The sequence below is a fragment of the Lepidochelys olivacea genome (genome assembly GCF_965140295.1).
Source record: "Lepidochelys olivacea isolate rLepOli2 genome assembly, chromosome: 16".
NCBI classification, from domain to species: domain Eukaryota; kingdom Metazoa; phylum Chordata; order Testudines; family Cheloniidae; genus Lepidochelys; species Lepidochelys olivacea.
Window position 1 is genome coordinate 15,592,444 of NC_140426.1, and position 15,525 is coordinate 15,607,968.

A 15,525-nucleotide genomic window follows, 5' to 3' on the forward strand; every position below is an offset into this window, starting at 1 on the left:
TGTGTGCTTCACGTACTCCTTATTGGTGGAGCCCAGGGCAGGCTAGAACTTGAAGGTGGAACACTGCTTAGTTTTGAGCCCTGGTTTGAGATTCCAGGACTCCTGCAGGCTCCCAGTGAAATTTACAGTTAACCCCCACCTCCCCAGTGCTCTCAGTTGATTTTCTAGGGAAGAAGCCCCAGATTCAGCTTGGAGTCCCTATTTTCTGACTGGAATTTTACAAGCCTTCTGACAGGACAGTGTCTCTGGTTACTGGCACAAGCTTCACCAAGATCGGACTGGGTTGCTTAGCAGCAATCCCTCAGAACAGCTGGGAACCTGTGTCCACTAATCAGACAGCAGGGTTTCTCAAGGACCAGATTAGACACTCACCATTTCCAAAGCTCCCCAGCAAGGCTGTGCCCATGAACCACTATGTCCCCTGCAGACAACAGGTGCTGTACAGCCAGTGCCTCTCACCATGCAGAGTTATTCTCTTCCCTCATTTGTGGGAAAGTCACCCATACCCCTACCAGATGCAGTACTGATGACAAAGCAGGCAGTATAGACCAACTCTGGGCCATGAGAGCACTTGGCACTCCTTCTCACATGAGAGCCAAGCCCTGTGTGCAGAAAGGAGGAAAGGACTTATGGGAGAAGTTACCGATGCTTTTGCCTCAGCAGCCTTGGCTTTCTTCAATCTGGCCTTGCAGGCATCCAGATCCAGACGGCGGTTCTCCAGGATCCTCCTCTCTTTCTAGGAAAGGAGCAGAGGGACAAATAAGGAACAAGGTGCTTAGAAATTATCTTTCCTGCCTATGAGAGTTAGAAGCCACCTAGAAATCAAGCTGATTTGTTTGGCAGCAAGAGGGGGTAACAGAGGATGCACTGGCACCATTGGTAGGAGCTCTGGATAAGGATAAAGGACCAACCTTCAAGAGTGAGAAGCAGCTTCTGGTCTGGCCAGCCTGGCTATAAAGGGTTAATTTATTGTCCTATCATCCCCACAAGGGAGACAAGTAGCCCCATTCCTCCCTCCCCACACACAAATGAGGGAAGCTAGTGGGAGAACTGGGATTAGAACTCCAGAGTTTGTAGCTCTTATTCCCCTGCCCTGACAGGGTTGTTAGAGGGTTGGAGGGGGTGGGGGGAGTCCTCTGGCCTTGTTTTCACCCCTCTCCCCAGTTTCCTGAAAGGGAAGAATGAATGTAGAGTCACAGGTGGGTGGACACTGGTAGTTCCCACCCCATTAGTCAGCTCCCCCTTCCTCTCCTACTCACAGAGATAGTTCGCCAGTCCCCTTCCAGGAAGTTGCGCAGAGGATTCAGGAAGTTGATGGAGGCAGAGTGCATAAAATCACGTTCGGCTCCCCCCAGGCGCTTTTGGGTCTCTCCAACTTTGAGTAGGGTCTTCCCTGCAAGTTGCCAGAGCCCAGATGGGAGAGGCATTAGCTTCAGCAGGTATTGGGTTAACACTATGCCTTAGCCTTATCCTAGTTGCCCAGCATGTTTAGGTTAGGATGCTCTCACACAGTACATTGTTCAGGTGTGTACACTGTGGATCAGCTGTGCTAGCTGACACCTAGACCAGGTGGTTATGGCTCACTGCTTGCTGACCGCAAGCCAATCCTAGCCTAGCCAAGGAGGGGGCAGAATGTTCAGTCAGTGCTATGCTAACACAGTCCACCCTTTGTTTGAAGCCTCTCTCTACCATTGGCTCTTGCTGCAGCTTTGATATCTGCCTGCTGATGCACTTACTGACTGCAGTCTTTAGTATCAGGCCTGCCCAGGAGCATGTGAGGCAGCCCACAATCTTTCGTAAGGGTATTATGGGACAGATTATTATAGCCCTGGGTGTATTTCATGGATGCACAAAAACAGCATCATCTAATTAAGAGGCACCAGAGCAGATAAACAAGCTGATGGGGTCTGATCAGGGCAATGCTGGCTGACTGGGTACAATTACAATGGCTCTGGCTGCAACAGGATGTGCTATGGAGCAAGCTATTGATTTAGAAGGCAATAAAACCCAGAGCTCACTGAGCTGTCACAGCTGAAAGTTAGAAGGGAAAGTCAATGTTTGATTTCAGAGTCTATCCACCTAAGAAGCAGTTGGGTCCCTCTAGTAGGCTTAGGGTTCTCTGTTGGCTTTGAGAGGCAGAAAGGTGTTATTGTGTGTTTTGACATTAACCTGTCAGAACTTCTAGCTAAGGCTACAGGATAGCAAATGCCAAAATGCAGAGTTTGAGTTAGTATCCCCACCTCCCACAAAAGAAAAAAAACACAGCTTTTTAAAAGAACTGTGCATGGTTCCCTTTAGGGTTTGAGCCTTTAAGGTTTATAGTTTCAAGCTTTCTAGCCCTCATGGTTGTGAAGAGATTTTCAATTGTAAAAGTGAAAATGAATATTCTGTAAAGCCTCTGCCAGAAGTAAAGTACTACTATCTGCAGCCATTTTGTCATATCCTTAGACATTTCACCTTCCAACTACTCACTGTTCAAACACAGTAGTACTATCTGCAGCTACTGCCCTGCATTTACTGCATCCTGCCAGGACATGCCAACTCCAGTAGCTACCCTGGTAAGTCTCCACACTCCCTCTCCACCCTATCAGGTAACCATTCAGCTGAGAAGAAAGTAATATGGGGAACTCACTGGTTCCCAGCCACTCTCCTCTCTGAGAGGTTTGAGGCAGAGCTAGAAATTAGATCTTCCTACTGCAAAAGGAGAGGCCCTTACCACTTAGGCTAAAGGAGATTCCATTAGCAATATAAGATCCATGATACTCAGTTCAGCTATTCCAGCTACGTGGAAGCCAGTGCCCCACAGTGGCCTGCTTGCCTCCTTTTAACTAAAAGTATGGGGGGGGGTAGGGAGAGTGTCTAAACCCAGCACTAAAGGAGGAGACACACATTACTCAAAGCACAAGTTAGAAAGTGAAGGGGTGGGGGCGTAGGTTGGAGGGAGAGAGCCAATAATAAAATTTGAGCCATCAGAATAGATTGCAAGTAGGACTCACTGCAACTTTAAATGCCATCTTAAAGATGGTCTTTAGACACCACCTGTAATATGCTGCTGCTCCAGGGAGCTGCAGCTCATTTCCAGCATATGGAGATCTCTGGCTCCAGAGAGGAGAGTAGATTTACTTAGAGACTTTGCTCCCAGCATTAAACCTTATGGAGGGGAACTTGTGCCAATTTGTCTGTATTTTCCCATCTGTTAATTGGCTCCCTAGCCCCTGAGCAACAAGAAAGCAAATGTTGACCAGATAACTATACGGAGAAGGAGGAAAAGAGCAAAGGCTGAAGGAAAAAAAAAATTAGTTTGTTCAGTGGAGCCAAGGAGAATTAGACATGGCTTGAACCAGTTACTGGTCCTCTCCAATTCAGAAGTCTGGTAATGGCCCAATAGAGTCAGTCAGATTGGAGATCAAGTTCTTAATACTATGGATAGGGAAAGCAACCCTTTGGGTCACATGACCACTATTAGGGAAGTGAATGGAGCAAACAGATTCACTTGCATTATCACAGCCCTTCAGATACCTTTGGCCCTGTGTAATATGCATGGCAAAGCTGCTGGAACATGCATTTAGTTACAAGGTAGTCACTCTGAAAAGCGAATTTCTAGAACCATTGGCTTTTCCTGTGGATTCTGCCACTCCTTTCTTATTGCCTATAAAGGCACTAGAACATTAGCAGCTGATCTTGCCCAATACCACTGCTGTGGCACCTCGGACGTAGCAACTTGAACCCAGTTGTGTTTAGGTGGGGGAACAGAGACTGAAGCCAAAGCAAGAGCTTCTGTGGATAAGAGCTTCATCCCAATATAGAAATAAAAGCAGCTGTGCACAATCACCATCTGAAGTGGTGCAGCAAACCCAGCTTATCCACATTGTATAATGTGTTCCATCTGAGTAGTATCCAAAATTCATTTGAGAGTTTATCACCAAGAACCTATCAGCATGTCAACATTCCAGTTTGGTTCTTGCTTACACAAGAGTGTATTAGATGGTACACAGTAACACCATAAGCTTTCCCCAGAAGCCTGCCAGCATTAACTGGCATTGGAAAACAGGAGGCATCAGGTCTCATATCTTTGGGCTGGGTGGGGAGGAGAGAATAATTTTAGGAACTCCAGTAGATTTGTAAGGACTGAACCAAGCACATAAGATGTTGTCCACTTGCCAATGCCACGTAACTCACCATATGGAGTCCCTGGCCCAAAGTCATTGGCTGCCTCCACCATGTACTGGGCCAGCAGCTCCCCATTGGTAACACGAGATGGTACCTTCCGGTCTAGTTTCTCATAAAGGAATTCTTCCACTCTGACACCTGGAATGAGAGTGCCCCAGGCTGTCACAAAAGCAACTAGGGAGAGCGAGATGCTCCCACCCACAGAGCCCTCACATGACAATAGCCAGTATAGGAGGTCACCATGCTTGAGACATAAGTGTGAGTACAGGGAGAAAGAGGGAGGTCAGTTCTCATTTCTTGCCCTCTTCAGAATCCACTGGGCAGGTTAAGGCTACTGAATGCCAACCAGATATTGACATACTCCAGCTTTCTGCCCATCCCTGGGGATGATGGTTGTGTCTTTGCAAGCACCACTCTCAGATTTCCCCCGGTAGATCTGATTCAGCAGAGATCAACTAGCTGTCGGGAATTTCTATTAACTCCATTGCTGCTGTGCCAGTTAGAGCACCAGCACTGTGCAAACTTGCCACAGAATCAGTGCTTACTAGGGTTTGGCTGCAGCAACACCTCAGTCTGATGCAAGATCTTCTCAGTCCAGTTCTTGGTGCAGTCTGCCTTGGCCAGAAGGTTTTCAAAGTGGGCATCTAGTTCAGTCTTCTCAGCCTGGCCCAGCTTCTCCTCTGTGAACTGCAGAAGCAGGGGAGAGGGAGAAGACATTAGGTCTGCTCCACTGAAGCCAGGGAGCTAAGCCATTTGAAGAGGTTTTGTGAGACTTGCCACATCTAGCAGGTTAGACATTCCCCTAAAGGAATGTTCAGGGAATGAGCCCATTAAAATCCTCCTCATTACAATTCTAATGCTTTTTTTGTCCGTAGATCTCCAAGAACCTTACAGGTGAGGGCAAGTATCATTGTGTACAGTCAGCATGGTAGAGAGCATTGCCATTGCTGAGTGACTTGTGGAAGAGCTAAAAACAGAACCTGGTCTGACCTGCATTCAGGACTAGCCTACCTCCCTTTAGGAATAAGTTATTAAAATCCAAATTAATTAGAGGCTAGAGTCTAATCAGACTGTTTCACAGTTCACATGTGAAGTACTAGATGGTTTGTGCCACAGATATCCCATTCCTTTATGCAGAATTATTAATGCGCTCCAAATTTAGGGCCCACTTCTGCAACATGCAGGCTTCCCTCAACTCCCACTAATACTGAGTGCCTTGCAGAGTTAAACACTAAGTTTTCAGCATGGGGGAGAAGGTTGAGAGAGTCTCATCTCCAGAGTTTACCAGCCAACGTTCCCAAACGTGGAAACTTACTGAGAAACAGTACACAGAATAGTTTGTAAGAACTATTTCTTACACAGAATAGTTTGTCTAATTTTATGACCAGGGAACTCACTTGCCATATGCCACATGCTGCTTCAGTGCAGCATCCCACCCCAGCTCCTTTGCCCAGACATTCTGGGCAGCTAATAAACCCTTCAGGGCAGGGGCCCGGGGAGAACTCTCAGCTTAGAGCAAGGGTTCTCAGACTTTTGTACTGGTGATGCCTTTCACACAGCAAGTGTGTACACTTGAGCTATTCTCTCCCCATCCCCACCTGGAGGACACATGAGCCCCAGTTTTTAATATACAAGTCTAGAGGTAAGCAACTTCTTACTCTATTCCATTCCCAGCTCTGCCTCCATTTTTATTTTTACCCACTTCTTGCTACCTATATAAATGGTAATATTAGCTACCATCATGAAGTGTTTTAAGAGCCTACAGAAGTGTTACAGGCTAAAGAGGAAGCCAGGTAATAACTCACTGTCATCAGATTTGGCACATACATTTTGCCTAGTGTTCTATTAGTTTAATGCCCTGCTCAAATAATCCCATCTATTTCCTCCTGCATTTATTCAGATAGAAAGCTGCATATCAACTTGATCAAACAAGCCCCCAAAAGGCCTGTCTACAGGATTTTAACATGCACTGATGGAAACTGGTTTTTATTAGCTCTAGAAAGGCCTATAAAACAGCTGGATGATAGAGAATGGCTCAAGAGACCATCCTCTGTTTATAGAAGGTATAGAGGTTGCATTCCCTTGAGACCTTTAATCCTTTCATAAACTCGAAATGCTTTACATATATCTACTTCAGATTATTGAGAAGTATGAACCCCTGTTGCTGGCCCTCTAATTCACTTTCTAGGCTATCAGAACCTGCTAATGTTCTTGAAACATTGCAAATACCTGGTACAATCACAGGATGAGATTAAGGACATGGAACCTTTTGAGTACAAAAGTCCTGCCTGATCCTCCCTATTCCACCACCCCTTCCTGGATAGTACTACATGGGGCTGTATAGCCCCTCTAGAGAGGAATGCTAGTATATACAGGGGATGTTAGGGTTTGTTCTGAGAGTCTTTGGAGCAAGTCCCACTCTGCTGAGGTAGGGAGAAATACTGAATGTTGTCACAGCTAGAGCCATTTCAGTACACCGCCTAGAATAAGTGATAAATAGCAAAGTGGAACTGGCACGTGATGTGGAAATGCAGGTAGAAAAACCTTTTAGCATCCAGTTACCAGCCACATGCAAATGTTAGAGGCCAGAGATACCTAAAACCCACAGCAGGGCTGTTTACACAATGACCCGTTATGTCTGGATCATGCTAGATTTAAAGAACTATCTGCTGAAGTTGTCATGTGTTGCAAGATCTGTTGGATCAGTGGAACAATTAAGGTACCCCCTCCAAATCAGGATGGGCAGAAAAGCAACAGGAACAGAGTTTGGGGGTGGGGGTGGGAATCTGAGGGATGGGGACAGTTTCAGCACATCTCTATCACTTGCATTGCCTCCTACCAAGGTAGGCTAGTACTGTTTAGACAAGGTTGAAGTCTTTCAGGTCTAGAAATCTTGGAGGTCATTTGTAGCAATCATAGCTACAAAGCTTTAAGACTGAATTGTTTGATCCAAGGTGGCTGGCCTTTTAAGCCCTCACAACAGTGGTTCTTGGGGATTTTTGTATTACCTGAGTTTGAGAGTTAAGTACCTAGCACTTCCACAGCTCTTTCATCCACAGATCTCAAAGTACTTTATGAACGTGGGCAAGCATTACTACAGAGGGGGAGAACTAGATACAGAAAGATTAAGTGACTTGCCCAGAGCCACATAGGGATCAGTGGCAGAGCTGGGTGGACTGTGTTCTAGTCCCAACTCCCAGTTTGGAGCCATAACCATGGAACCATGCTGTCTCCCCTTTGAGAGGCAAACAGGAAAGTGGGAAGTAATACTTGAGCTGGAGGATTTTTTGCATTAAAATCATGTCTGATTTTCATGAATGAAAGCAGTCATAAAAGCAGCAAAAAATCTTTGCATTATTTCTCTGGCAAAACTGTGTGTGATGGGGCATATAAACCCCATACCAGTTAGCCATAGGTTAACAGGAGCCTGGACCCAATTACAGTGATCACTGGGTGGCACCTGGAAGGGTGTTAGGCATAACTGGTGATCAAGCTGAGCTGGGTCTTCATCATAGAAGCACAGGACCATGAGAAGGAAGGCCAGGGAGGAGACCCAGGTGAGGTAGCCGGCTGCTTCTAAGGCTTCTGTCTCTTTAGCCTAAGAGAAGAGCCTGAAGCTGGGAGTCAGACTGGAGGGGCCTTAGCCAGAAGGCAGTGCTCTGAAGTAAAAAGCAAGCCAGAATTTTGCAGGCAGTAGCTTGAGCCTCAGCAAGAAACACAAGGAAGGCATGTATGGAACCTGGAAAGGAAGCCTGGAAAGCAGAGGTCCCCAGGTCCTGATAGAGGCAGGGAACACTGGGTGTGGGCAGCTAAGAGATAAAGACTACAGGAGATGATGATTCTCACTGCAGTAGGCCTGAAAGACAGTTGAATAGGGAGATGAGACAGAAGGTACCAAGACAGTGGGAGGCATGGGGTTCTGCCATAGTGAGCCCAAGACAAAGTTTGATCAAGTGCTGGGAGTTGAATGGGACTAGAAGTACTGGAGGTGGGATTTCTTTGAGTGGTCTCTGTTGAAGATCCTGGGTGAAGACTTGGGAATCTTGGTAAACCCCAGGAAGTGAGGCTGAAGGGACTGGAACTTTGGGTATTGTTGTGGACTTTGAACTGGAGAAGCCTGGAAGGGGTGGGAACAAAAAGTGTGACTGGCACAAGGGCCAAGTCATACAAGGCAGACTGCCCCAGGGGTCTGCCCCAGGGGTTCGCAGGGGGTGCTAAACAGGAAAGCTGCTACACCATGCCCAGTCTCAAGCACAAAGGAATTCACACTTCCACATGTTAACTAAGAATTTTTCCTGCTGATAGCAGAATCCATATTATCTGCATTTAAATAATCTTAGCTACATCTTAGCCAGAGTCACCATAACAGCAAACTAGGGCTTCCCCAATATTTGGCGCTAGGCTATCAGCACTCCTTATTTATTAGAGCTTTTAGAGATCAGAACACTAGGGAATCTTTGGCACTCCCCTGCTGAGGCACTCTTCCCTTCCAACCGGAGAATTTCTTATCTCAAATTTAAGAACCTGAATGAAGAGTCTCAATCCCCCTCATTCCCAGAAGGGCTACAGATACCTGTTGTCAAGGTTCCTCCCCCACTCTGAACTCTAGGGTACAGATGTGGGGACCTGCATGAAAACCTCCTAAGCTTACTTTTACCAGCTTAGGTTAAAACTTTCCCAAGGTACAAATTAATTTTATCCTTTGACCCTGGATCTCCACTGCCACCACCAAACTAACTGGGTTTACTGGGAAACAGTTTGGACACGTCTTTCCCCCCCAAAATCCTCCCAACCCTTGCACCCCACATCCTGGGGAAGGTTTGGTAAAAATCCTCACCAATTTGCATAGGTTGTTCTCAGATCCAAACCCTTGGATCTGAGAACAATGAAAAAGCAGTCAGTTTTCTTACAAGAAGACTTAATAGAAGTAAAGGAATCACCTCTGTAAAAATCAGGATGGTAGATACCTTACAGGGTAATTAGATTCAAAACACAGAGAATCCCTCCAGGCAAAACCTTAAGTTACAAAAAAGGTACAGACAGGAATAGTCATTCTATTTAGCACAGTTCTTTTCTCAGCCATTTAAAAAAATCATAAACACATACCTAGCTAGATTACTTACTAAAAGTTCTAAGACTCCATTCCTGGTCTATCCCCAGCAAAAGCAGCATACAGACAGACACAGACCCTTTGTTTCTCTCCCTCCTCCCAGCTTTTGAAAGTATCTTGTCTCCTCATTGGTCATTTTGGTCAGGTGCCAGCGAGGTTACCTTTAGCTTCTTAACCCTTTACAGGTGAGAGGATTTTTCCTCTGGCCAGGAGGGATTTTAAAGGGGTTTACCCTTCCTTTTATATTTATGACACCTGTGAACAGCTTTATGTAGGAAGGGCCATATTTCCATTTCCAAAACAGTCTCTGCTTATTCCCCAGTCTAGAAACTCCTGCCAAGCATCTGCACCAAGAGGGCTGGTGTGTTTGATTGAGGTCTCTCAGAAGCCATTTATGGTTTTTAGGTTGATTACACACCTGCTGAAAAGTCAGACCTCTTCCAGAGACAGCTGGCTTCACACAGCCTGCAGATGAATGGCTGTTGCATTCCCTTTAGCACTGCCTCCTCTAGGCTTTCCAGTGCTTTGGGACTTCACCCATTACTTCCACAGGGAAGGCATCATCTCCAAGTGTCATTGCACATTTACAGCTCCGGTGCTACTTCCTTAAGTAAACATCTCTCTCCCTCCCCAGTCTGCTCCATTTGACAGATTGGTAGATGGACTGCTCATGGCCCCATACCACACAATAGCTACTGAGTCTTAACACTAAGTCCTTCAATTCATGCATGCAGAAAAAGTTGAACAGCCTATTGCTTTGTCTTGCAGTCTTCCTTCTCACATGTGCTGGATGACTGTTGCAAACCCATGCTACAGAAGGAGGAAGAAGGGCAGCTGACAGACCCTGTGACTCAAGTGTATGTAAAAAAGTGAACTTTCAGATTTCCCCGAGTGTTGCAACACACAGTAGCAAGTTCAGAGGCAATGCATGATTTGTCATTAAGTGGATGAAAAGGCATCCAAGAAGCTGTACTTCACATACAGCAGAAGTAGCTACTTTAATTTGCCTATTCTTGGCTCTGCTAGTTGTGTCCCATTTTCCCCCTCCAAACCTCATATGTTTCTCTTCAGGCCCCTCAGGATGTAAGTTACACCAGCTGAGAGTCCATTACACTGACGGGGCCAGATTCAGAGCTGGCACATACACTACACTAGTGTATCTCCTAGGAGGATAGAGGAAGGTGTAAGTTCACTTACTTGATTCTGAACACCTTAGAATTGCACTTTCCCCAGAAATCTAAACCTTGCTTTGGGGCCTGTATCTACCCAAAGTGTCTCCCATGTGAGACTACTTCTAGAAGACCCAGAATAAACTGCATCTAGAAGCAGCTGTGCCAGTATCCTATGACTGCTACACAAAAGCAGTGGGGAAGAAAACAGCAGACATTATCTACAATGTAGCAGAAGGCCTTTTCCCCCCTGCCCTGGCACTGTTCCCTAAGGATGTGAGGTCTAGGGATAACCCACAACTCCTGAAGTCCAGCTGCTAGGTCCTTCTATATCCATTTACTGGAACCTGATTGTAAGAGGAATTGGTCCCAGGCCTGAAATAATTCAACTACCTCCTGGGAGTCTGTATGCACTGCACATTGCCAATTGGTACATAAGGATCAGCTGATTCCAGATTTTTCCTTTTCCTGTCCCCCAGGATGATGCTCATGCACCTCTAACCCACTTAAGTATCTGGGCCTGTTTTTGTGCAGGGAAGCCAACATGGTAAATGAATAATGCAGTGCAGTCTTCCACTTAGTGCTACTCTCACTCGACCAGGGAAGAGAAGAGTCATGCTGCATTCCAGGGCCTCAATAATTCATTGAGGGGTTGGGTTTCCTCTTGGAGGCTTGGGCGATCAGCAGGAATAATCTGTGCACTGTTAGTGCTTATGGAGACAGAAGCACAGTGAGACAGTTGATGGGACCCCTCAATTGGGGAAAGCCTGAATGAACAATGGGGGTTAGGAAGAGGGGCTAGCAGGCTCTGCACAGCAGCTAGAACAGCAATCAAACCCCTGGGGACCTGAACTGCAGCTTGCTAGAATCCCCATCAATTCTTGTGGGAGACAGAGGAGATGCTATACTTCCAGCATGGGAGGAAGTCCTTTTGATGCTCAGGAGTAAGGTATTAGACCATGTCCTAGAGATAGAGGTTCTGTCCACAGCCCTCATGGCTCAGGTAGCAAGACAATCACCTGTGGTCAAACATGGGATGTACCATTTTCTTTGGTCAAGTAATTTAGCGTCTAAAAGCTTCCCAAGGTGGGTCAGTGGCACCTACTCCCTGAGCTATACCTGCACCACATTAGTCATACACTGACATATGCAAGGCCTTGACATTTACAGCTTTAGCTGAGGAAGTTACAATCCCTTGGAAAGCCACACTGCCAAGCATCTGTAGAAGATTTCTGCCCTTTCCTCCTTAACATGGTGCTCTGAGAACATCTTGCTGTACAACACTCAAGAGGGCAGGCCCATGTGAGACTGGGGAAGATGAACTGAGATGTAAGGCAGAGTTAAAGTCAATGTAGGAATCTTAAATTTAGATTTCTTTACTTTTAGTGTTGAATTTTTACTGAGATCAGGTTTAAGGTGATATTCCCCACCTTAAAACAAGCCGCTTAGAGGCCTCTGAAATTGAAAATGTGGTTCTACTTGCCAGTAGCTTGTAGAAGACATGTGACAAGGCTATATCTTGGAGGTCCTACCAGTGGATTTTACACAGTGCCTGTGGCATTGTGGAAGCCAATAGCCCTTGGCTGCTGTGACCTCTGCTATTTCAGAGACCACCCACAGAGGCTTAATGAAGTTTGACACCTAAAGAAACTAATCTAGGCAAGCTTCATCCAACCTAGGCAGTTCTATTACAGAACCTTCACACTGCACTCCCTCTGTGGAGCACCACTTTGAAAAATGCTACTGCAGCTCACAATATGCCCTCAAACTGAGGCCTAAACCCAGTTTGCATCAAGCTTCATACATAGCCTTCTTAGCCAACCATGAGTCAGAGCAGAAGAATGGGATCCAAATTAAGTGCTTGTGTTGAAAGGATATGAAAGCCATTCACACTAGGATAGTCTTGCAGATGCTGGTATAGTGTTAAATCCATTTTAAAATGCCCCTTCAATTTTTTAAGTCTAATTGAGTATACATTGCCTATATTTGTTACTGTCAGAAGGACCATTTGTGTCCGAACAAAACAGATAAGAGGCTGACCAAATTGCAAAAAACAGTAGCCACACAAGATCTACTTGATCCTGCTTAAAAGACTGTCCATTGAAAGTACTTCCTATGCTTTCTTTCTCCATGTCATTGATGTTGGGAATGGGGATGCCCTTTTCAAAAAGGAAAAATAAAAAGAATTGAGCCTCACATCTGGCTGCTAGTATTAGTTGTACTACTGAGGGTTAGTGTCTCAGAGTTTATGGGTTAATGATGCACATTATGCATTATTTGAACTTTAACAGATAACCAGTTTCCATGAATATAAAAAAGTAAAACCAGGCACATCTGCCCAAGTAATTATTTCTAGAAACCTCTGAAGACCCTAAAGTGTGTTCTATTTGTGCATAAGAATAGAGAAACATCCACATTTGCTACCCTGGCAGAGAGACTAACACCAGCCACTTGTCTGCTTTGATGTTCAGAACAGTCCCTTTTTAATAATATTTGAGATTCCCATTTCTATGGCAACAGAGCCCACTTACAGATCAGTCCAGGGCCTCACCATCTCCGAGAACCAGCATGTCTGTTATTCTGATCAAAGGAAAATTAACAGAATGAACTGTCTGAAGACTGTCAACAACAAGCTGTGCCAGAAAGCATCTCCCACATCCAAAGTGTCCTCCAGAATCCCAGTGCTCTGCATCCAGTCTCTGGAGCAGGAAAAGCTCAGGATAGTCCATGAAGCTCAGGTGGCGGCAATTGTGGTGCAGGAGCACAGCATGGACTGTGGTACAACTCCATGCCAGGACCAGGCCTCATGCAGGGAGGCCAGTGCAGTACTGGGAGGTGTTGCGCTGTTAGGGCCCTCCAACATCCACAGCAGAACTGTGTCAGCACTAGAGTTTAGCCATAAGTACTGCTAGCAAGGTTATGGGACTGGTGTGCTCAGAAATTTTATTTTAAGGGGGGGTAGGACGACAGATGTGTTATAGGCAAAACACTTTGGATCGCCTGGTGCATTGGACCCATTACATGAGGAGTCCTTTCCCAGTCAGTCTATCCCCCGCCCCCAATTTATGGAGCAGAGCAACAGTTGATTATGCTGCAGTGTTAAGTGGTTTATTGTTTCTCAGACTGAAAGCTTAGTCAAACTGTAGTGCAGTCTTTTACCTATTACATAACCAACACAGCTTACTGGTCTGCACACCAACAGAGTAAGATCACACCTGTGGGGCTCAGCTCTGCAGGGAGGGAGCCTTTCTGGACTGTGCAGTCAAGCTAATGAGATGGGGGGAGGCAGGCAGGGACATAAGGGACTCCCTCACAGCAAGGGAATGCAGCTGCCAGAGAGCTCCTGAGCCATTCAAGAAAGGAACCCCATTTGCTAGCAACTGCCTTCACCTGCAAGCCTTCCACTAGTCTTCTTCAGCCTCCTATTCCAGGGCAAGGCCAGGGCACTCTCCCTAGCTGCTGTGCTGAAACTCAGATCTAGTCGCTGCCTCCTGCTCTGTCTTTCTAAAGGGCAATAGCATAACAGTCAAATGAGGCCCACCCAATGTTGCCTTATAGGGAAGATGAGGAAGGAAGAGACTCACCCAAGATGCGATAGAAAACAAGATGCCAAGAAGGGGACTAATTGTCATGTAAAATTTACCTTTTCTGCCAAGATGCTGCACAACTTCAGTACTGCTGAAGCCACCTCTGCTTGAACCTGCAGTATCTGGGGCCCATGGCTTCATCTACACTGGGAAATTTACAAGCCCTCCTTGCTTCAGAGGAAAAAGCAAACAACTTTGCCTATGTGCAGGGGTCAATGGCGTTCAGGGACCTGTTGTAGCACTATAAGAGTTCAGTAGAAGTTGGTCACAGCTCTGGTTGAGCTCAGCTAATTTTGTCTATGTCATGAGGCAGACTTTTTGCACAAGACTCCACACACAATTTGATGGGGGCATGGTGTGGTTGTATTTGACGCAGGATCGGATAAGAATGGTTTTTACATTATGGACACAACCAAGGGGTATCCACCCTTAAGGGGGAATGTTCCTTTCCCACATTCTAGTTGGGGATGGAGATTCTATGGGAACAGGAGTTAAAGCTCCACTGTCTGGCTAGTGGTTCACTCTCCGACAGCCTGTAACATGAGTGATAGCTGAGTACATAATGGCTAGTCCATTTGCCTCCCAGCCACTGCATTTCCAGAAACATTTTGTTAAATGCCTTGAGCAGCAGGAAGCAACACCAGGTGCTTTACAAAACTGAGTTCTAGTCTAGCCAACTCAGAGTCCCTTCCCCAGGAAGTTTGCTGTGCTGAAGAAAGGCAGCTACAGACCTGCTCTCCCTTCCACTCCCTCAACCGTAACAAAACAGCAAAGATATCGGGGGGGGGGGGGAATAAAAAAAAAAATCACATGCTACCTCTGCTCACAACCATTTACCCCTTGGTGGGTGTATATATCTGCCTGTCTGGCACCATGATGTAGGAGTCTATGCTGTGACTAGCTTTTTCATCCAAATACCAGGGCTCTACTTGGACACAACTCAAATGGGACTAATCTCACTGGTACATTTTAGGGGGAGGGTTTTTCATGAGCACTATTCAACACACCCTATCCTCTCCCACCTACCAAAAACTCAGAGTCACTCCCCTGGTACCAATTGCCCTATGCTGCTTTGTTTCTTTTAATTATGCCTGTAATTAATGTGAATATTCATATTCAATATATTAAGTGGGCATAGTAGCCAAGAGAAATGATTTATAAACTCCTCTTTGCACACTGAAAATCACTGATGTGAAGAACTGCTGATTCCTAGGCTGGCTCCTTCCTACACCCTGTACAAGTCTTTGATAAATGATCTTTAGAAGGCCTTCCAAATCTAAACATGCCATATCTTGGTAACAAAGGGAAGGAGAAATGTTGCAAAGATATTTGCATGAGAACAGGATCGTTAAGCTTTCCATCTGCTCCTTATTCTGTACCTGAACTATTTGTCTTCTCACTGCATCTGACTCATTGCCATAATAGACATGTTTACAATCAACTAGCTTCTTGAGGAGCCTGCATTCTTCTGTTGACCTGATGAGATTTT

General features: G+C 45.8%; 1 protein-coding gene across 4 annotated transcripts in view; it reads right to left on the minus strand.

The window, feature by feature from the left end:
* Nucleotides 1-15,525, minus strand: part of SH3GLB2 (SH3 domain containing GRB2 like, endophilin B2) — a 40,138-nt gene that overhangs the window by 21,075 nt on the left and 3,538 nt on the right. For all 4 annotated transcript variants that reach the window (XM_084650394.1, XM_084650393.1, XM_084650395.1 and 1 more), the window contains exons 2-5: nucleotides 4,716-4,857; nucleotides 4,180-4,308; nucleotides 1,260-1,393; nucleotides 644-736 (exon numbers count right to left, since the gene is read on the minus strand). In XM_084650394.1, coding sequence (XP_084506520.1) covers nucleotides 644-736; nucleotides 1,260-1,393; nucleotides 4,180-4,308; nucleotides 4,716-4,857 — 498 coding nt within the window. The remainder of the gene's footprint in view (nucleotides 1-643; nucleotides 737-1,259; nucleotides 1,394-4,179; nucleotides 4,309-4,715; nucleotides 4,858-15,525) is intronic.